The sequence below is a fragment of the Erinaceus europaeus genome, chromosome 4 (assembly GCF_950295315.1).
Source record: "Erinaceus europaeus chromosome 4, mEriEur2.1, whole genome shotgun sequence".
In the NCBI taxonomy this organism is placed as follows: domain Eukaryota; kingdom Metazoa; phylum Chordata; class Mammalia; order Eulipotyphla; family Erinaceidae; genus Erinaceus; species Erinaceus europaeus.
The window spans coordinates 86,750,555-86,774,586 of NC_080165.1; the positions used below are offsets into that span (position 1 = coordinate 86,750,555).

Consider the following 24,032-nt stretch of genomic DNA (forward strand, 5'->3'; position numbering starts at 1 on the left):
ATTTCTCTTCTTTTTTTAAAACATAGGAAATGAACATTTTAGAAGTAACCATGGAAACTTCAATGGCAAATAAAGTTCTAAGAGAAATTAGTGAGAAAAGGATACACCTCCTAACTTCTTCCAGTCTTATTTTTATTTTTGTTAAACAAGATAAGTTTGAATGTATTACAACATAATAACTATGAGGCATAGCCACAGAAACCTTTAACAAAAAATTTCATAAACAGCAAATGAAAATTCTCCTTTTTTGCTTATTCAATGAAAATTTTGAAATTAAGGCAGCTGAGCAGTGGGTTAAATGCACATAGTAAGAAGCACAAGAACCTGCACAAGGATTCTGGTTTGAGCCCTGGCTCCCCATCTGCAGGGGGTGTCGCTTCACGAGTGGTGAAGCAGGTCTGCAGGTGTCTCTCTGTCTCTCACCCACTCTGTCTTCCCTTTGCCTCTCAATCTCTCTCTCTCCTAGCTAATAAAGCAGAAAAAATGGGGGGGCTCCAGGAGCAGTAGATTCATGATACAGACACTGAACCCCAGTGATTACCCTGGAGGAAAAAAAATATTTCTCAAGATTTCTGTTAATGCTAATTTATATAAAAGCATACTAGATTTCAAGTATTGAGAGTATAGCTGAATATTCACTAAGCAGAGATGTGAATTTCCTTTGCAGTTTCATGAAGCTTGGACTAAACTTATGGAGTGGCTAGAAGAATCAGAGAAGTCTTTGGATTCTGAACTGGAAATTGCCAATGATCCAGACAAAATCAAAACACAACTTGCTCAACATAAGGTGGGTCTACAGTTAGGCATATGATGTCACTATATATCTCAAGGCAATATTTAAATTCATACTTGATTGTGTATTTTTTCATCACTAAAGAAGAAACAAAAAGGTCTAATATGACCTTGTATTAACACCAATTTGCATTTGTGAAGCAGTAGCAAAGTGATTATCAGTCACCAGTATCTTTCATCTCCACTGACAATCTATTATGTGTCTAGGGCTGGCTATTAAGATAAAGTATGCAATTTTAAAAGTATAAATATTCTACAATATTAAGACATCAAGAATTGCTGCTCTAACATGAAACTTGTCAAATAATTTTCTTGGAACAATTGCCACCTAAATGGCAACTTTGTGGTATACATTTTGTCACATTGATAATCTCTATCTATCTACCTATCTGTCTATCTCCCTCTCTAATCAGAGCATAGCTCAGCTATGGCTTATGGTAGTACTAGGGATCAAACCTGAGTTCTAAGGGCTTTCAGTCATAAAAGACTTGTTATGCTACTGATGATGTTATCTCCCAGCCCAATATTGATTCTTCTAATCAATGCAATAGGGAAAATTGGTTGCCCTTACTTACATTAGTATCTTATTGTATATATGTGAGTATATAAAATTTTATCTCTGGGAATTGGACGGTAGCATAGCAGGTTAATCACTGGTTGCACAAAGCTCAGGGATCCTGGTTCGAGCCCCTGGCTCCCCACCTGAAGGGGAGTCACTTCACAAGCGGTGAAGCAGGTCTGTGGGTGTCTATCTTTCTCTCTCCTTTGTCTTCCCCTCTTCTCTCCGTTTCTCTCTGTCTTATCCAACAATGATGACATCATAACAACATAAATAATAACTACAACAATAAAACAACAAGGGCAACAAAAAGGGAATAAATAAATATTAAAAAATAAAAAAAATTAAAAAATTATCTCTACACTGAAAGATATGTAATCAGTGGCTCCCTTGTGTAGACTCGGAAATATAGAAACTTTTTTTTTTTTTTACAATTTTCTACTAGCTATATTTTACCATATGACATTCTTCCCTACCCCAACCCCTCTCTTTTGAATGTGGTTCTATCATTCTGTTTGTAAAGTGATCATCAGCCTTCAGTATGAGCATGCAGATAAAAGGACAGTTTTAGACATCTACATATAAGTAATTTCCTGAAACATACATTTTTTTAAAAAACTGGAGAGCCAGGATCATAAGTCTGCCTATCAGACCATAGGACTCGAATACTCAAGGCTCTAGAGGCCAGAGGCTGTAGGATCAATTAATGCACCACCTTATGCCAGAACTGAACAGTGTTCTGGTCTCTCTCATTCATTCTTTTTTTTATTTTTTTAAGGCCATTCTTCTTCTAGCGTTTGCCCTTCTTCCATAGCCAGTCAACAGGTCAGGTTGAAAGCTTTCAGGAGCTGCTTGTTGCTGGCTTTGAAAGTGACTGGGATCCATGTGGATTCAGTCGGCTAGGAAGGATCGTCAGTTTCCCCAATGAATGGGTACTCACGGGATGCACCACGAGAAGGTCGATCCAATGCATCCCATGAAACTTTGTAAAAATATTTTCTTTGTTAATTTATTGTATTGAAGACAGAGAGAAACTGAAATGGAAGGAATAGACACAGAGGGAAGGAGAAAGAGTAACACCTGCAGACCTGCTTCACCACTTGTGAAGCTTTCCTCCATGCAGGTGAGGACCGGGAGCTTGCACCTGGGTCCTTGTGCACTGTATGCACCATGTGTGCTCATTTCATTCCATTGCCTGGCCCCTCACTCATTCATTCATTCTTTCATTCTCTCCCCTCCCCTCCCCACACACTCCCTCTCTTATAATAAATGAACCTTGAAATAGATAACTAAGTATCAGGAGGCTGGAACAGTGAGGCAGTATAACCTTTATCGTCATTAGGAAACTCTAGCCATGATCTTCATATGTGTTTGCTATTTCCTTAGGTAGGTCTCACCTCAGAAGGTCATGATTCTGATATGATGAAGAGAATCATTGAATGCCTCTTCTTTAGCTAGGTTAGGGCTTGTTAGTGGGCCACTCTGCCAGCATCCATTGCTCATTAATTGCTTTATGTCAACACTGACAACACAGTGTTAGTGAATAACACTTTCCTTCCTTCCTTTCCTGCTGGTGGAGAAAATGAACAATGGAAACAGAACTCACAATAGAATACCTTACTTGAACTTGAACACAGATGTTGTGTCTTGTAAACTTTTGAATATATACTTCATATTAGAATATTTAGAATATATACTTCATATATACTTCATAGTTAGAGAAATCATGAAAAAGAATATGCAAAGAACCCAAGGAGATTATTTTTCCTAATGTGACCTATTGTCAAGTTAACCATTTCTCATGTCTCTGAGATAAATATAGAAAAACTGTTAGGACTTTGCTTTTTCTTAATATTTCTTATTTAATAGAGTTGGGTTCTAGACTACTCTTCCACTCAGATAGAGAAACTGAGAAAGGTAAAGATTTGAAGATACCACATCATCAATGCTTCTTCCAGTGCCATAGCATCTTCCACATGGTGCTGGGACTTTTACTTGGGCCATACACATCTCAAGGCACATACATGTCAAAACTGTGGCTATCTTTCCAGTCAAGACTTTCTCTGCCCCCCCAACACCCCCATAGCTTTCACTAGAGCTTTGCATCTGCATTATTCCAGCACTCCAGACAGAATTTAGTTTTTGATAGAAGAGAGGAAGTGAGAAGAGACACCACAGCGCTGCTCCTCTGCTCTTATAGTGTCCCCTGTGCATGGTACTCCTGTGTGGTGACTGAGGGCTCATACCTAGGTCCTTGCCCATGGAAAAAGTGTGCACTGTTTGGTAAATTATCATCTTTCCTTTATTTCACTGTGACATTTATTACAGATTGGCTTCGTGTAGAAAACATTCTATAGAAATAATGACATTAAGGTTTTTTGTTTGTTTTTGTCTCTAGTTGCTGGGGCTTGGTGCCAGCACTGTGAATTCATTTCTCCATCATCTTATTCACTAGGACAGAAGAAATTGAGAGGGGAGGAGAGATAGAGAAAAAGATAGACACCTGCAAATATGTCTCACCACTTGTGAAGTGTCCTCGCTGCATGTGGAGAGCAGGGGCTCAAACCCGGCTACTTGCACTAGTGTTTGCGCATAATACTATATGTGCTTAATTTTAACCAGGTGCACCTGGCCCCTGTCATTAAAGTTTTTATTCCTTAATAATTTTACATGTAGTTGCCTCCTGGCACAAGACAAAATGAATAGCTTAATCATATTAAGAAACTTAAAGTATAAAGCTTTTAAAGGCAAAACCAAACAAACTTATTAGGTAATTATAACCTGGATTTATTTGTGGGGGGAGTGTAGTTGCATGCTATTCTATCTAGTATGATTCTAATGTGTTGCCAGGATGTGTTGCAGATCACTTTCCATGATATTTAACTAACTTGCAAAGTATCCACTAAGTTCAACTTTTTCCTTTTGTCCCTGAGATTACATATTAAATGGAAATTATCTCCTTTTTATTAAATATTCAGAGCTCCATAAAATACATAATGATAATAAGAAAACAAAATAAAAACCATGTCCCTACTTTATTTAAAACTATCACTAGAGTGGGTTATTTAGAAAGACCTGTTTACCCCTCCCACACATGCATACATCTATACACATCTTCTAGCATTTGCCCTTCTTCCGTAGCCAGTCAACAGCATCAGGTTGAGCCTGATGTAAAGTTTCGAGACCTCCTTTGAATCTGGAGAGGTGGCAGTCGTTGACTATGTGGGTCATAGTCTGTCTGTAGCCGCAGGGGCAATTCGGGTCGTCTCTGGCTCCCCAGCGATGGAACATAGCGGCGCACCGGCCATGGCCTGTTGGATAGCGATTGAGGAGGGCCCAATCATAATGAGCTAGGTCAAAGCCGGGTTGACGCTTGCAGGGGTCTGTGATGAGATGTTTGTTCTTTACCTCAGCTGACTGCCAACTCTGTTTCCAAGAGTCTGGAACAGAGAAGTTCAGTGTAGGCGTAGGAGACCAGATTGGATGACGAGACATCAAGCGTTGGACAGGGTGGGCGAAGATATCCACGTATATTGGCAGGTCCGGTCGAGCGTAGACGTGGGAAATGAACTTAGATAAAATGTATGGTGATAAATCTGATAGTAAGAGCCAACTACACCCCACACCACCATAAGCCAGAGCTGAACAGTGCTGTGGTAATAAATAAATAAATAAATAAATAACAAGGGCAGCAAAAGGGAAAATAAATATTAAATAAGTAATTAAATATAAAAGGCAACTACATTAATGCTTTGTTTTGTGTTTAAGATTTATTTGATGAGAGACAAAGTATACTAGTAGCCAGAGCACGACTATAGCGTAGTGTTACCAGAGATTAAATAGAGGGCCTCCCTTGCATACTCATTTACAAGTTCTATGATCTTCTGCTAGGATATCTCCACAGCTGCTACATTAATTTTCTATATGATTGTAATCCCCTGTTTCACCATAAGCCAGAGCTAAGCAGTGCTCTGGTTAAACCAAAAAAGATTATATGTGATTGTACCACTCTGATCTCTTTTGGTCCATAGTTACCCATCTAGTGTTAACCACATTGTCCTCTCCAAACTCTTGGGTTTTAAATATATTATTAGCAATTGTTATCGTACCATTAACTATTACACTATTTGTAGTAAACATAAATAGACTCAGGGTTGTTTTTTTTAATTATGTCTTGATAATAATAGGTATTTTCAGAGGTACCTGGCTATTGAGAAAAATCCTTCAGTTTGAAAGTTTTAAGTATTCTTTTCTGTACTGGTGTTTTCCTTTGTAGAGCATAGCACTATATTTTTATTTTTAGTTTTTAGTTTTTAAATACTTCTTTATTTATGAGAGAGACAGAAGAGAAACAACCAGAGCTTCATTTCAGCACATGGAATGACAGGAATTAAGTTCAGGAAATCATAACTCAAGAGTCTAATGCTTGGGACCTCCTGGTCCCAAGAATAGCTTTGACTTTATTATTCACTGAAGTTTTCCAGTATTTAGGTTCCATTATTTAAGGATGCTATCTTTCATCTGTTTATTAGTCCCAACTATTTACATGTTGTTTTCTTACTAAATATATAGGAGTTCCAGAAATCACTTGGAGCCAAGCATTCTGTCTATGACACTACCAACAGAACTGGACGTTCTCTGAAGGAGAAAACTTCCTTAGCTGATGACAACTTGAAACTGGACGACATGCTGAGTGAACTCAGAGACAAATGGGATACTATCTGTGGAAAATCTGTGGAAAGGTAAAGTGTTCTTTAAGGCAATTTCATTACTTTATAGACTGACCACTTCCAATAATAGGATAGTGGTGCTATTCAGGGACATTTTAGGAACCTTAAATGCCTACTTTCTTTAACTGGGAAATTTCTGGGCACCTTTAATACACATTTAACACTATGATACCAGCATTTATTTATTTATTTATTTTTATTTTTTATTTAAGAAAGGATTAATTAACAAAATCATAGGGTAGGAAGGGTACAATTCCACACTGATACCAGCATTTATAAGGCTCTAGAACTCATTACGTGTGTGTGTGTGTGTGTGTGTGTGTGTGTGTGCGCGCGCGTCCTCCAGGGTTATTGCTGGGCTCAGTGCCTACACCATGAATCTACCGCTCCTGGAGGCCATTTTTTTCCCCTTTTGTTGCCTTTGTTGTTGTTGCCTCGTTGTGGTTATTATTATTGCCATTGTTGATGTTGCTCGTTGTTGGATAGGACAGAGAGAAATGGAGAGAGGAGGGGAAGACAGAGATGGGGAGAGAAAGACAGACACCTGCAGACCCGCTTCACCGCCTATGAAGCGACTCCCCTGCAGGTGGGGAGCCGGGGAGCTGGGGGCTCGAACCAGGATCCTTACGCCGGTCCCTGTGCTTTGTGCCACATGTGCTTAACCCACTGTGCCACTGCCCGACCCCCTACTTTTTTTTTAACTCTTTGATCCACTCAAAAATATATCATTTTCTAAGTCTTCTATAGGCTAACCCAGCTCTATTATGGCCTTCTTTAATACAATTTCCACATGACTACTTAGGTGAGCTTTTAAAAATGTAAATGACATCTTGTTATTCCCCTAATTCATACCCTCTAGGGACTTTTTATTGTTCATAAATTAAAATGCAGATTTCTTATATGACATACATGATTACAGTGACTTGACCCCTATGCTTCTTTCAAATACCATCCACTCCTTTACAATGTATCTTATCTTATAACATTCTAATTATAAAGACCAAAGACAACTCAAAAGGTGATAGAGTAATAAAAGAGTTCCAATTATTATAAATGTGTGCAAAGTTTTACTGAACTTCAAACTCATTTTTTATTAGTACGAAGTTGAACAATTATATTCAGTTCTTAGGAACTTCATAATACATTGTAATAGTATTATTTTGTAATAGGATTTTTTGGTCTTAACGTACTTACAATGTCAGTTACGTGACTTTATTTATATGCTGTCTTTAAAAAAATCAGTCACATTTAATGGACAACATATTTGTATATGCCAGACTTGGAAATGAGGACAGGCTGTGATTATAAAGAAACTGCAAGAGAAAGACTTTTGAAGTAATCAAACTGTCTTTATCTTGTTTGTGATAAAGTTTATATGAATTTATTATACATGTATATAAAATTTACATTGCTTACCCCCCAAAAGTTCAAGTTTATTGTGTGACAGTTCATACATGATTTGAAAATTTTTCAACATAAATCAGTTTTCATGATGAAAATAGGGACTGTTCTCTGAGATAATAAAGGAATTTTCCTGGAAGGATGATAATTATTTAAAAAAAAAACAAAAGCCAACCAGACAGGAACAGTTTTGATATTTTATAAAGAAAACAAAGAAAAAATAGTCATTACCAATGTATTAGGGTTTTTTCTTTTTTCTTTTTGATTCCAGGGTTATCATTGGAGCTCAGTGCCTTTACTATGAATCCACCAGTTCTGGCTTCCATTTTTTTCTTTTTTTCTTCATTTTATTCAATAGGGCAGACAGAAATTGAGAGGGGAGGGGAAGATAGGGAAAAAGAAAGATAGCTGTAGACCTGGCTCACCATTTGTGAAGCATCCCCACTGCAAGGGGAGTGGAGGCTCGAACCAGGTCCTTCTGCATAATACTGTGTCCACTTAACCGAGCTTGCCTTGGGTTGATTTATTTATTTTGTTGTTGTTGTTGTTTGTTTTTTTCTTGAGTATAGCAACCTGCATACATGAGTTTTAAATATTCAGAATAATAGGTGGCTTTTTTTGTTTCTCACTTTGATTTTTCAACTTTTCTTCCCTAGACAAAACAAATTGGAAGAAGCCCTGTTATTTTCTGGACAATTCACAGATGCCCTGCAGGCCCTCATTGATTGGTTATATAGAGTTGAACCCCAGCTGGCAGAAGACCAACCTGTCCATGGAGACATTGATTTAGTGATGAATCTGATCGATAATCACAAGGTATTGCCATCTGGGAAATTTTATTTAATATCATTTGATTACTCAGAGTACAGATGGAACTGTAATTTAGATTTTAAAATTTAGACACTATATATCACTACTAACTGTCTTTAACATTTAAGTATGTGTATATTTGGGAAGAATCAGAAAGCAACTTTTAAATGACATTGGAAAATTACCTTGGTATTCATGAAACACTTTGTTTTTAATTTTCACATCTAAAATCCATTTAGAATATGGAAAGTGATTTTATTTTCTGCTGCTATAAAATAAGCTTCATGAATATTTTTTGTCTTTTGTTTCCTTTAAATATTATGTAATATAAATTTACATATAAAATAATTTAAAATCATTTACTTGGTTTACTGAAACTTGGTAATTACATAAGGGTGTAAATATGTGAGATAGTCTTTGGAGGTCACAATTAACTGCTTTTCTTTTTCATAATTTACATCCACAAGGGTTTTGAACCTACACAATTCCACTTCTAGTCTTCAGACAGTGAAATAGAGAGGGATACAGAAGGAGAAATACCACAGCACTGCCCCACCATTCATGGAGCTTTGCTTTGTGTCATGTATAATATTCCCATGGAGTGCTGGGGAACTGAACCCAGGTCTTTGTTCATGCTAAAGTGTGAACTTTCCTGTGTTCTCTCTCAACTCTTTAACTTGCCCCTTGGACTGTATCCGTTTATGAGACAATGGGAGATTTGATTATTCAAAAACATTAATTTCTCTGTACTCTCCTGATATGTATGTTAAATTGTGCACATCAAAGGTGGTATTTAAACATAATACTTATTAGCATCCAGGTAATACTGGATTTTGATCAGCTGCTGTAATGGCAACTTTACGAATCTTGAAGACATGAGGCATAGTAATGAATCATTGCACAATTAAAAATACTTAAATTCATGTGTTTTCTTTTTAAATTTTATTTATTTATTTATTTTTGATCAAGAGAGATAAATTGAGAGGGAAGTGGGAGATAGAGGAGAGACACTTGTAACACTGCTTCATCTCTCATGATGTATTCCCCCCTGCAGGTGGGAACTAGGGGTTTAAATTGGGGTCCTTGTAGATGTAATGTATGCACTTAGGCAAGAGTACCACCACCTGGCCCCCATGTACCTATTTTTTCTATAAGAATATTTAAGTTTAGAGAATTTATTTTGTTTTAAAATGTTCTCTTTATAATTCCCTGGTTATGGTGTTTTGGACTTATCTGTTCTTTTTTTAAAAAAGGTCTTTTTGTGTAAATAGTTACCCTTACATTGTTTTGTTTTGTCTTTTTTTTTTTTCTTCATATGGTTTTACTATCTTGTTTTATTCATGAAATAGAGCTTGGTACTTGGGACATTAACAGGAAATTTTAAAACCAAGTAAAGAACATTGATCAAGCTTATAAGAATAGAACATTTTTAAAATTATGTTGCTTTGCCTATATTGAAACAAATTTTGGTACATGATTAATACAAACTTTTATATTCCTTGGCATTCATTCAAAGAGTAATGAATAATGTGATGTTACTTATTACATAAATACCATTTTTATAAGCTCAGTGTCTAAATATTTACTCCCCTAGACACGTGCCAGGTCTATATCAAAGATCATCATGAATGCATTAATCATCCAGCATTAGTAATACAATTGGGAGGTTCACACATAAGTTCAAGTATACATAGTACATTGGAATGCCATGTCAGAACTGTTGCACTAGTCCTGTCATAAATAATGTGCTTAAACAATGTACTTTCATGTACCCTAGGCTTCTTTCTTCCTTTCTTTCTTTTTGCTATCAGGATTATCACTTGGACTAGACACTGGCACTATGAATCCATGGCTCCTGTCCATTTTTTTTCTTTGTACTTTATTTTTATTTGACAGGACAGAGGGAATTTAGGAGGGAATGGGAGATAGAGAGGAAGAGAGTAAGACAGATACCTGCAGATCTGTTTCACCCCTCATGAAGTGTCCTCCCTGCAGATGGGGAGTGGGGACTCAAACCTGGATCCTTGGAACAAGGTGATATGTATACTTAGCCAAGTGCATCACTGCCCAGCCCCTCCTCTTCCCACCCCCCAGGCTTATTTCTTATATTAAATCTGTGGCAAATTTAACTTCTTAAAGCATCAAAGTTTGTCAAAATTAAACAGGATTTTTAAAAAGCTTTTCTACAAGTGACATTACTTGTCACTTGGAATTTTAAACTCGAAAGTTTACACTATGAGTTAGTATTTAGGATGTTGTGATAAAAAGATATGTGTAGTAAAAGGATTACATGACAACTTCCTATAGGATTCCTGCCATTATCCCTAAGACCCCTAGAAAGCGCTCCAGGATTGCTGTATCTGTTCATTTATATGTATAGTTACTATTTAAGAGTATTACAATAGCTAGCAATACTCTTGGCTTTCACACTAATGAATTGGGACATCATTTTAAATAATCAGATATAAGAAGTTTGGTGTTTTCATGTGGAATTGAAATGAAATGGCGGGTTAAGCGCACATAGTGCAAAGCTCAAGGACCAGCTAAAGGATCCTGGTTTGAACCCCTGGCTCCCCACCTGCTGGGGGGTCACTTCACTCACAGTGAAGCAGGTCTACAGGTGTCTATCTTTATCTCCCCCCTCTCTGCCACCCCTCCTCTCTCAATTTCTCTCTATCCTGTCCAATAAAAACAACATCAATGGCAAAAATAACAAGGATAGCAATAAGAGCAACAACAGGGACAATAAGATGGGAAATAAATGGCCTCCAGAAGCAGTGTATTTGTAGTGCAGGCATCGAGCCCCAGCAGTAACCCTGTAGGAAAAAAATAAAAGAAATGAAATGAAGAGTGGCTAACATTACTTAAAATCCCATTTGTCATTTTTAAATTACAGTATTTTCTCAGGAAGATGTTAAAGGACTGAACAAATTTATATAAGACTATTCTGAACAGAACTATAGTAGGAGCAATATCCCATGTCTTCTAAAAAAAAAAAAAAGGTCATAAAACTGTAGACCTTACAAATTGACACAGGAAACTATGTACACATACATATTTCGAATGCTTTATTTTAAAGTTTTGTTTTTATAATTAGGACATTGTTTAAATATGGTTGTCTTAGGCCTTCCAAAAAGAACTGGGGAAGAGGACCAGCAGTGTGCAGGCCCTGAAGCGCTCTGCCAGAGAGCTTATAGAAGGCAGCCGAGATGATTCCTCCTGGGTCAAAGTCCAGATGCAAGAACTCAGTACACGCTGGGAAACTGTGTGTGCACTTTCTGTATCCAAGCAAACAAGATTAGAAGCAGCCCTGCGTCAGGTACAAGCCTTGTAAATTAGAACTGGGTATAGTGAGAAAGGTATTAAAATCTCAACAGGAATGGCTTTTCTTGAAAAACTATATAAACATCTTCATTTCTTGATCAGAACAAGCATAAAGATAGGAATTCTTATAGCATCTCTACCTTTACCCTTCTCCAAGAGTTTAATTACTCAGTAGAAGTTTTCCTAATTTTCACCTGAAAGTGTTGCTGGAGTTATTTTTAAGCTTGAATGAATGGTGACTACAATTAATCTAAAATCAGATTTGTAAAATGGTGAATTATTTTTTCATAGAAGGCTTTTTGAGACAATAATAGTTTTCTGACATTTGTGAAATGTAGCACCATGTATCTTTGTCTGCTTTTTGTGTGTTTGCTGTCAGAAATCAAACCCAGAGACTCACATGCAAAGCATGTAACTACTACTCCCCTATGATTTCTATTTTTAATGTAAATATATATATGTATATATATATATATAACTAAGCAATGTAAATGTAAGAGTTTATTTCCACTGAGAGAAAGAACCTACTATGCTAACAAGCATATGTGGTCTCTTGTTTGGGGTGTTGTATGTGTAAACTGTTAGGCAGAGGAATTTCACTCAGTGGTGCATGCCCTCTTGGAGTGGCTGGCTGAGGCGGAGCAAACCCTTCGTTTTCATGGCGTTCTCCCAGATGATGAGGATGCTCTCCGGACTCTCATCGATCAACATAAAGTAAGTTTAGAGTGTTCAGTAAAATTAATGAGAAAATTTAATGAACTAGAGAAAGTAGACACATAATTGCAAATCTCATCTGCATGATTATTATTCTTTCTGCAATTAAAGATGTGATACATTTGAGAAACTAACCTACATCCTCCTTGCTTACATAGTTATGTTTTCACACCCACATACACATGCATAGGCTAGCATATAGTATTTTTTTTTAAAGATGATGATTATTCTAAAATAGACCTTTGGTTTCCTAGCTCTAGAAAGCACATTGATTCACATTACATTTTGTAGAGATGTATTTGGCTTCTAACACAAAGTAGTAAATTTTGTTGCACTTTCATGTACATTTCAGAGATGAAGCTTTATTAATGAACAGTTTGGCATTTATGAAATTATGCTATTAGAATCACAAATGAATTATTTTGACCTTTGTAGCCAAGACAAGCAATTAATTTAATAAGTGGTTTCTTAGTTTTATTTTTAAGCCTGTGCCACTTCTGTCAGTAATTAAGATCCTTCTTCAGTCCCTTTTTAGAAGTAAACCATAGTGTAAACCGTACCTTTAAAAGTGCATTGTAAAAATAGACATAATATTAAAGAATTAACTGAGTCAAAATCTGACTGTTGAATTCTCAGGTCGGAGTCTTAATTATGAATATACATAGAACTAGCAAAGGTGGGGTGAGGGAGATAGCATAATGGTTATACAAAAGACTTTCATACCTGAGGCTCTGAGGTCCCGAGTTCAATCCCTAGCACTACCATAAACCAGAGCTGAGCAGTGTTCTGGTGTCTGTCTGTCAGTCTGTCTATTTCTCTCTCTCTCTCTCTCTCTCTCTCTATCTATCTATCTATCTATCTCTCTTTGATTAAAAAATAAGTAGGGGGCGAGGCAGTAGCTCGGGTTAAGTGCACGTGCCACAAAGTGCAAGGACTGGCATAAGGATCCCTGTTCTAGCCCCCGGGTCCCCACCTGCAGGGAGGTTGCCTCACGAGTGGTGAAGCAGGTCTGCACATGTCTATATTTCTCTCCTCCTCTCTGTCTTCCCCTTCTCTCTCGATATCTCTCTGTCCTATCCAAGAACAATGATGGCAATAACAAAAATAATAGTAACAACAACGATAAGCAACAAGAGCAACAAAAGGGGAAAAATGGCCTCCAGGAGCAGTGGATTCATAGTGCAGGCTCCGAGCCCCAGAAATAACCCTGGAGGCAAAAAAAAAAGGAACTAGCAAAGGTGTTTAGAGTCTTAACTTTGAAGACTAATATCATTTAATAATGGCTTGTAGACCTATAACAATGCTATACTATTGCCTTGTCATTAATGAAAGTGATCCAAGATTCCCTAACATTATATGGAGGAATGGAATGCTACTTAAAATATTTAAATCTGAGGGCCAGGCAGTGACACACCTGGTTAAGCGCTCACATTGTAATGTTTAAAGCTGAGCAGAGAAGCAATTATAGAAGCCAGAACTCCTACCTTCTGCACCCCTAAAACTGTTTTGATCCATACTTCCAATGGGGGTGAAGTGATAGGAGGAAGAGGATAAGAGGGTTCTGAACTCCATCTGTATCAGTACTTGGAGAGGAGGAAAAGGAGAGGGGCATTTGGATGTAGTAATGGCACCATGAGTGGCATGAAGGGGAAGAGAGAACCAGACCAGGAGAAAAAGGGGGAAAATGTATAAATGTAGACAGTAGTTATGAATATAGAAGAGCATCAGGGAGTTTATTGTTCAGCCACAAGATGCTGGATAAGACCATGTTCTTGTAGGTGTAGGAATGGTTAAAAATACATGATAGCGTCAGCTATTTTTTTGTAAAAGCATAACTTTTATTAAATTCTGACTTTCTCTTCCTACTAAGGATTTTTTATTTTGTTTTACAAATGATCTGTATTGGGGAAATTTAAAATTTAAGTAGATTTTGACACTTAAATAGCAGGTCATGTTAGAAGAGCTTATTGTTCATTGAACTTCAACTCAGGGGACATACAAATAAAGACTTTAAAAAGTATCCCATTGTGAAGACACAAAATTAATATGACAGTTTGTTTTCTTTAACTAAGTGTACCTTAGAATCTAATGGATATGTATGTAAAAATACCATTTTAGCAAAATAAAATCTCAATTCCTGACAATTTCTTCTTCAGAAGATAGTAATACAGGGATTCAAATATACCGATGGACATATCTGTGGTCACTTTTTTATTTAATGTGAAGGTTTGAAATATGAGGATGAAAAAAAATCTGTGTCCCTCTAAGTTAGTACTGTGCATATAGTCAAACAAGAATGAAGCAAATTAAAGGGAGGAAAGGAATTTGCTGATAATATGTACCTCCTTTACACAGTGAGATTACAATGAATTGTGAGAAGAAGTTTGCTCTGTTGGTTCTTGGCACATGGTAGGATTCTAGGGAGTTGAAAAGTTAAATAGGTGAAAATAATACAAATATCTCCTTTTTCTACTGAGAAGAGGAGGGTACAGAAAAATCTTAGACAGTACCAGGCCATGTTTACTCTCAGATGTTTCAGGATACCTGGGCTAGGCAGTGCTCTGCCTTTTTCACAGATCAGATCCCCCCACCCCCACCCAGAAATGTTTATTTAATACCTTATCTACCTTTTTGTTTTGGTATTTCCTCCCATGAAAATAATGCTTTTCTCAAAGACCTATTTTGGAGGTGGCCGATTTTTGCATGTCATACACATTTTGAGAACAAGGGTTATTTCCCATGTATCTATAGGTGCAATTCTGATCAGAAGTAGGTATGTGTATGTGAAGCATTTGTAAAATTGTTTCAAAAACCTCTGTCAAAGTGTATTTATCTTGCCAGCTCTGTGGGTGACTCTTAAAGGCCTTTGAAAGAGATAGTTCCCATTCAACCTCGTGCACTGTCTCCTTCCAGCCCCCCTCCCAAACCCCCATCAGTTGTTCATTCCTGCTTGGGTTTGTGGGCCCTCTTGCCTACTTCCCCAGCATTTTTAGTTCCTTGTATAGCCATCTCTCTTCCTTGTCATTTTTTGAGTACATATTTCTATCTTTTCTTGCCACGGTTAGTGCTATTTTAAATACTAATCTTATTGTCTCATTTGTGAGAATCTTTAAAATCATATTTTTGTATATCTAAATTTAGAAAAGTATTTTTCCTATATGATGTGTTTCAGAAAGCATGAGATTTACCTTAGATTTGTATTTTGAAATACATATTATAAGTATCATATTTTATATTTTTGTTTCTTCTCCTCCCTTAATCCTCCAGTTAAAGCATTATTTCAATTTATGAATAACCCAAATGAAGCTCTTGTGTGTTTGTTTAACTCAAATGAACATCAGCAGGGTTTTGTTTTCAAGTAATGCCAACAGCTAATTCAAGTCTTTTTGATGTAGGAATTCATGAAGAAACTAGAAGAGAAACGAGCTGCTCTAAATAAAGCTACCAGTATGGGAGATGCTGTTTTGGCCATCTGCCATCCTGACTCCATCACCACCATTAAACACTGGATAACAATCATCCGAGCCAGGTTTGAGGAGGTCAGTTTTTCTAAGGTTATCCTAAAAAGGGAGGTGGCTTTGAGTATCAGACAATGTGGGAAACTTCAGCAGTTAAGATGCACTTGAGACAGAATGTGAGGCTTCTACAAGAAAAACTAATGTTCTTTGCGATAATTTTCCTCTGTACATTACCAGTCTCCGCAATGTACCTGTCTTATAAAAGTTAAAGGAATTTTACACTGTTGCTCTGAAACATGAAAAAGGAAACATTAGGTTCACTGCGTGGCTTTTTTATTTCATTTCCACATTGTGCCTTTTGAATAGTCAAGCAGCTGAACAGTATTTCAGAGTGGTAGAGGTGTATACAGGGAATTATATAGACAAAGTGAATTATCTCTGCACTTAGAATCTTAGTTGTTTTTATTTTCACCCTGTATATCATGAAGTAAACATACATGATTCTACAGAGATCACATAGTTCAAATTCATCTAGACAGCAAAGGGAAGCCTAGATAATTAATATACATATCTAAAATTGTAAGGATAACAGGTAACATGGAGGTTTCCTATTCCACAAGTTAAGTCTTGGTGACAGTGATAAGATATTGAAAGACCAAAAGCACTACGGATTTATCCCAGGACAATCCTATTTTCTGACATGTAAATTTTATGTATTCTATATCAATTAAGTTATTTCAGAAAAAATTCAGTTATTCATTAGATGGAAGAAATTAAAAGAAATACCTATTTCTCCAACAGGTGCTGGCTTGGGCAAAACAACATCAGCAGAGATTAGCAAGTGCCCTGGCTGGACTCATCGCTAAACAGGAATTATTGGAAGCTCTGCTGGCTTGGTTGCAATGGGCTGAAACTACACTTTCTGATAAGGATAAAGAAGTGATCCCACAGGAAATTGAAGAAGTGAAAGCCCTTATTGCAGAACACCAGGTAAACACCCTCTGCAACCCACAACAACCCTGAATCCATACTCCCAGAGAGATAGAGAATGGGAAAGCTATCACTGGAGGGGATGGGATATGGGGATTGGGTTATGGGAATTGTGCGGAATTGTACCCCTCTTATTCTATGGTTTTGTTAATGTTTCCTTTCTTAAATAAAAAATAAATAAATAAATAAAATAAAGTCCTAATCACTTTCTTCTCATATTATTTCTTTCTTTCATAACTGTACTCTAAAACTTCTTGCTTCGGGGGCCTGGTAGTAGCACAGAAGGTTAAGCACAAATGGTGCTCAAGGATCCTGGTTTGAGCCCCTAGCTCCCCACCTACAGGGGGGTCGCTTCACAAGTGGTGAAGCAGGTCTGCAGGTGTCTTATCTTTCTCTCACCTTCTCTGTCTTCCCCTCCTCTCAATTTCTGTCTGTCCTATACAATAAGAATAATAACAATAACAACAACAAAAATGGGGAAAATGGCCTCTAGGAGCAGTGGATTTGTAGTGCAGTCACCAAGCCCTAATGATAACCCTGGGGGGGGGGGAGACAACTTCTTGCTTCACCTCTTCATTCTGTGTGGCCTTCCCCAAACACTTGTTTTTATAACCTCTTTGAACTTATATTCATGAGGTACTACCACAGATCGGCTCTGTTATAAATGTCAGCTTACTGTACATTTTATCCTCAGAATTCTACTCCTTTCATCCCTTTCTCTGTTTTGTTGTTCTTTCTTACCTGTGGTTTCAACTAGAACCTTCTTACTTCATGTTTATATTGTCTATTATTTACTAAATAATAGTAGTAACTAAACATTTCGCTAGATGGCCATTATTACTTCAAATACATAATATCTACAGTATAAATTATGTAAATTAGACTATACATGTTCAGAAAAATTATTCTCCTGTGTATCCAACCTATCTTCGAAAGTAATTACTGGGGCTGGGAGCTGGCACACCCAGTTAAGCATCCATACTGCCATGTGGAAGAACCTAGGTTCGAGCCTCCGCTCCCCACCTGCAGTGGGTTCACTTCATGAGCAGTGAAGTAGGTCTGCAGGTGTCTATCTTTCTCTCTTCCTCTTAAAGAAGAGAAAAGAATATCTAAGCATGCCATTTCTTTAGATTTCCATTTGCTTCCCCTTGCTCTTTTTTCTTTTCATTTTTTATTTATGATTAATAGTAGGTTACAGTGTTGTAATATTACAGTGTTTAGTTCCACATAACCCACCACCAGAGTTCTGTATCCCCTCTTACCTACTCCCACCGATAACCACCATAGTTTTCACAAAGTCTTAAATACAGTTTGCTCTTTTTTTTTCCAAGTTCATGTGTTTCCCTTGCTCTTAAATGTTGACTTCTGCCCTTCTCACTAGACCATTCTTACCTCAGACCACCCTTATTTTGTTCTCTTTATCCCAACTACACTCATCTTTCTCAATTTCTCCTATTTTTCCCACCACTCCCATCACCAAAAGGAGTGGTGTCCCCATCCCCACCCCCACAGATAACCACTGAAGTTCTCCCAGTCTTGAAAATAGGTTGATATTTTGGGTCTTTTTTTTTTTTACATTTGTATATTCAGTTGTCTATATTCAGCATATTAGTGAAACCATTCTGTAGTTGTCCTTCACCTTTTTACTTGCTTCACTGGCCATGATTTTCTCCAACTCCATCCACTTTATCCCAAAGGACACAATATCATCCCTTTTTATTGCTGCATAATACTCTGTTGAGTATATATCCCATAACCTTTTTATCCAGTCATCTGTAGAAGGGCGTTTTGGTTGTTTCCAGGTTTTTGCTATTGTGAATAAAGCCACTTCTCTTTCCCTCTTTATCTCTACTCCCCTTTCAATTTCTCTCTGTCCTGTCAAATAAAACAAGAAAGAAAAAAAAAAAGCTGGGGAGCACTGGATCATAGTGCTGACACCGAGCCCCAGCAATAACCCTAGTGGTAATAAAGCAAACCAAAAAAAAGTGATGACCTTTGCACTGACTCTGATGTATTTGTTGGTTTGTTTAGTGTACATTTATAGTCGGAACCATTATGTTCCAACTGTATTGCTGTTATATATTAAGATAAGGTGTGCAGTGGGGGCAGGTGGTAGTGCAGCGGTTTAAGCAAACATGGCGTGAAGCTCAAGGACTGGCATAAAAAAAAGGGTAAGGTATGCAATGCCAGTTTCTATAGTAGTTTCAGACCATGTTCTCTGTAATTAGAGGTAATAGTTACCAAACATCCCCAAGATGACAAATATTCTAGAAATATATGAAATAATTTTAATCTTTCTCCTGTCACTTTTCATCACTGTTTGTGCCTTTGCAACATATCCCACAGCTAAGGAAACCTAGTCAATAAAAATAAATAAGCCTAAACAGACAAGCAATGGCAGGATAGATAGTCAACCTTTTAAATGTGATAGGGAATACGAGGACTTGCATATGCTTTGAAGGATTTTGCTGTTTCCTTGCAAACTGTTTTTCATCCAAAAGAGAGATAACACCATAGCACCAGAATTTTTCCCAATGCTTTGGCACTACCATGTGGTTTCATAATTCAACTTGAAACTGCTCTTATGGCAAGGTAAGCTATCAGTGAGCTATCACTCAAGAATTTAAATGTGAACTTTAATCTGAGTAGCATGAATCCTTCTGGGAATAAAATTTATTGATAGGAATGCTTAAATAAATCCACATTTAATTAATTGAATGTGTTATCTTCAAAGATACCTTCAGTATTTTAAATAAATTGCTAACATGTGCTATGTAATGGTGCTAGGGGCTGGGCCACCTTAGTTAACTAGCTCCTTTGAAAAAAATACTCATTTTCAGATTCTTCAGAAAGAACTTGGAAAGCTTAATCCTGGTTGATGTACAGACCGTGCGTCTTTCACATGGTTTGCAAGTTAAAACAAACTACGTTTTTTTTAAATGTAAAACTACTGTCATTATTAGCTATAACATTTTAAATTCTTTATTACTGTGACACCAAGGAAAGAACCCAGAGTCTTGAGTTTCTGCACTACTGCTGAGGGGCCACCCCAACCCAATTTCCTGTTCTTAGTTTCTGAGTGAGGAAGAGACAGAGAAGAGTTACAACACCATCATCATCTGTGTAGCTCCCGTAGTGTCATCCATAACATAAGTGTTCCTATGTTATACCTGTACACAAAGCCAGGGTCTCACACACAGGAGGGCATGTACTCTACTAGATGAGCTATATCCTGGCCCTTGAATTATTTATAAAAGAGTAAATATTATACTTTGATTTAAATTTCTTTCTTAAAGATAAAACATAATGAGAGGCCAGGTGGTAGTAAACCTGGTTAAGCACTCACATTACCATGTGCAAGGATCCAGGTTTAAATCCCTGTGCCAACCTGCCGGGGAAAGCTTCACAAGCAGTGAAGCAAAGTAATGTAGGTGTCTCTCTGTCTCTCTACCTCTCTATCTCCCCTTCACCTCTCAATTTCTGTCTTATCAAAAAATAAATAAGGGGGTCAGGCGGTAGCGCAGTGGGTTAAGCGCACGTGGCGCAAAGCGCAAGGACCGGCGTAAGGATCCCGGTTCGATCCCCTGGCTCCCCACCTGCAGGGGAGTCGCTTCACAGGCGGTGGAAGCAGGTCTGCAGGTGTCTTTCTCTCCCCCTCTCTGTCTTCTCCTCCTTTTTCCATTTCTCTCTGTCCTGTCCAACAACAAATGACATCAACAATGGCAATAATAACCACAACGAGGTTACAACAACAGGGGCAACAAAAGGGGGAAAAATGGCCTCCAGGAGTGGTGGATTCATGGTGCAGGCACTGAGCCCAGCAATAACCCTGGAGGAAGAAAAAAAAAAGAAAAACAAATAAATAAGACCTAATGATTTACTGATGCTTGTAAATGATACCATGACCCTTTTAACCTTTGCTTTAAGTGCGTATCTAGAGAAAGTTCTCTCTGATATACTTCTGTTTATCTGACATCATTTCTTTCATTTCAGATCTTCATGGAGGAAATGACCAGAAAACAACCTGATGTAGACAAAGTTACCAAGACATATAAAAGGAGAGCAGCTGATCCTTCCTCATTACAATCTCATATTCCAGTTTTGGATAAAGGTCGCACAGGAAGTAAGCAGTAGCCAATTTCTTTAAAATAAAATGGTTATACAAAGAAGTAAGTTTTATTTATTCTGAGTAAGTTGCAATTTCAGATCAATTTGTAACTCTCATGAGCAGTTTATCAGACATAGCTTTTTAACCTTCTTTTTTAATAAGCAATTTTCTTATGAGAATACATGGGTTCAGTAAGTAGCAACAATTAAAATTAAATTAATAGTTATGTAGTTCTCTCTATGGGGCTTTATTTGCTTGAAGTATATCTTCCAGATACTAGCTACAATAAATTGAAAATTTTTATAACAAGAATGGAAGTCATCACTGCCTTTGAATGGTTTCATTTTGTTTCTTTACTGTAAATAATCTAAGCTGAATGTAATAAAAATGATCTTTTCATGGATAAAATTCATGATGTAATTGTTCATAAATGTCTAGTAATTTGATAGCTTTTTATCTATGCTTATATGATTCCAGGTATCCCAACTCAACAAAATGCCATTAAGAAATAACAGTAGCTAGTTTGAAGAAGATTTAACAGAAATACTATTTACTGCAGTTTGTTTATTTCTGAATGATGCATTAATTAAAAAGAGATGGTTTCATGTTTGCTTTAATTAATATGTTGCACATGAGATAAGATAACCAAGTAATTAAAAACTCTAGAGAGAGACTTCTTGGCTCTTCCCACCATTCACCAGTAAGGGACTATAACCTGGGATGAATTATTTATAAATTCTCTGAGCCTCAATTTCCTTTTTTAAAAATTTAATTTAATTTAATTTTTGCCTCCAAGGTTATTGCTGGGACATAGTGACTGTACTGCGAATCCACTGCTTCTGGTGGCTATTTTTATTCCTTTTATTGGATAGGCTAGAGAGAAATTGAGAGAGGAGGGAGAAGTAGAGAGAGGTAGAGAGAGAAAGATAGACACCTGCAGACCTGCGTCACCACCTGTAAAGCTCTCCCTTACAAGTAGGGAGCCTAAAGCTTGAACCCAGATCCTCGCATTGGCTCTTATGCTTTGTAGTTATATGTGCTTAATTGGGTATGTCAGCCCCTCAATTTCCTTATTTGTAGAAGAGGGTGATTATGACCTTTTTTGATTATGGTGAGGATTAAATTAGTTAAATGAGCTAATGTGTAGCTGGAAGGTGGCTCAGATATACAAAATCATTCCTTGCATGTGTGAGGTCTTGGGTTCCATCCCTAGTATTGTGTATAACTAAGCAGTGATTAAATGTCTTCTCTCTCTTAAAATAAATATGTAGATCTATAAAATATATAAATAAACTATTACTTTTAAAGTGCTTATCTTATTCCTAGAATTTAAACTCTTCAGTGAACATTAGCTATTTGACATTTTTATATAGCCATATGAAAATGAGGAATTCTTGGCAAATTCCCAGCGTACACTTTGACTTACTACATGGCCTTAGAACAGTAACTTTTCTCAAATACATTTAGTGACTTAACTAGATGAAGAAAATATGTTGAAATGATTTTTGAGGCCATTGTATCTAGTCAAAAGTGAACAGGAAGAGAGAGAAAACTTGAGTACACCTGTAAATTGGAAGTTGAGTCCATGCAGTCTTAGGAGAAAAGGGACTTGGATGAAGATGGGGATGCCATGCATACTTCCACATTTGATACTTTGTGAGGTATCTTGCTCTGAAATAAATGCTCTGTTCCCTGACCTCAATTTCACTCATCTCAGCTAAATTATCTTAGAAAGAGCAACTGAATTTGCTGAAATTTTTTCTAAAATATACCTCACAGCTCAGTGAGATTTCTTTAATCATGCTTTACCAAAGAGAAGGATCCCTCAGTACTTCATTGTCACTGAAATGGTGTTAGTTTTAAACTGGGGGGAAAGTTTTATACTATTAATATGAGAGCTTTCTAGTATTGATATGCTCCTGTCAGGATATATTTCTTTCATTTCATTTAGCAGCAGTGTGTTATTTAGTTAATAACTAAACACATTTTGACCTTAACATCATGCACCACCTAAATTAGGATGGTCTTACTTGTAACACCCAGTGAGTAAAGTGATTCAGTCTTTATGAGGAGCAATAAAGGTCAAACCTTAACACATTTCAGAACCCAGAAAACATTACCATTCTAACTAATGTTATATTTTCACAGGAAAGCGCTTTCCTGCATCCAGCTTATATTCCTCTGGAACACAGACACAAATTGAAACCAAGAATCCCAGGGTCAACCTGTTAGTGAGCAAATGGCAGCAGGTCTGGCTCCTAGCATTGGAGAGGAGAAGGAAGCTAAATGATGCTTTGGACAGACTGGAGGAGGTTAGAATACTCATGACTGGTGCTCATCATCACATTGTCTTTTCTTATTCACCCTAAGCACATTGCCAAGATCTTGATGTTTTTAAACTTGTTTGATGATAAACAAACTCGGGCTACTTGAATGCATTTTTTTTTTTTTATTCCAGGGTTATTGCTGAAGTTTGGTGCCTGCACTATGAATCCACTGCTCTTAGAGCCCTCCCCCCCATTTTGTTGTTTTTGTTATTGTTTTCATTGGATAGGACAGAGAGAAATCGAGAGAGATGGAGAAGACAGTGAGGGGGAGAGAAAGACACCTGCAGACCTGCTTCACTGCCTGCAGGTGGGGAGCCAGGGCCATGATCTGGGATCATGCTGGTCCTTGTGCTTTGCACCATATGTGCTTAACTGGTGCGCTTAAACAACGTGCTACCGCCTGGCCCCCAAATGCATATTTTAAGACTAATAAACATACATCAATCTTTATGTTTCGTGGGAAGAGAAATGATATATGGTGCTAGGGAGGTAGCATAGTGATCATGTAAAAGATTTTCATACTTGAGGCTCCGAGATTACAGGCGCAGTTCCCAGCATGAGCAGTGCTCTGATATTAAAAAATAATAATAATAAAATTTTAAATGATATATGAGACTTGGATATAAGAAACCAAAGCAAAAAAATTTTTAATATAATGAGAAGCTGACTCCTTTTCTAGCTTTTTAGATATTTGATATATTGGGTTCTTGAAAAAGTCATCGTGTATATTTTTCTGTGTTTTTCTATAAAAAACACCTCATGACTTTTCCAGCAACCCAATGTATCTACAGTTTTTATTAGCTGGAAAATATACTTAAT

General features: G+C 37.1%; 1 protein-coding gene across 1 annotated transcript in view; it reads left to right on the forward strand.

Moving 5' to 3' along the window:
* The window catches only part of LOC103107678 (dystonin), a 552,693-nt gene that overhangs the window by 509,636 nt on the left and 19,025 nt on the right, over positions 1 to 24,032 (forward strand). The window contains 9 exon segments of the mRNA XM_060190003.1: positions 668 to 787; positions 5,924 to 6,093; positions 8,139 to 8,298; positions 11,417 to 11,611; positions 12,202 to 12,330; positions 15,726 to 15,869; positions 16,590 to 16,778; positions 20,772 to 20,901; positions 23,035 to 23,198. Of these exon segments, the coding sequence (XP_060045986.1) occupies positions 668 to 787; positions 5,924 to 6,093; positions 8,139 to 8,298; positions 11,417 to 11,611; positions 12,202 to 12,330; positions 15,726 to 15,869; positions 16,590 to 16,778; positions 20,772 to 20,901; positions 23,035 to 23,198 (1,401 nt within the window).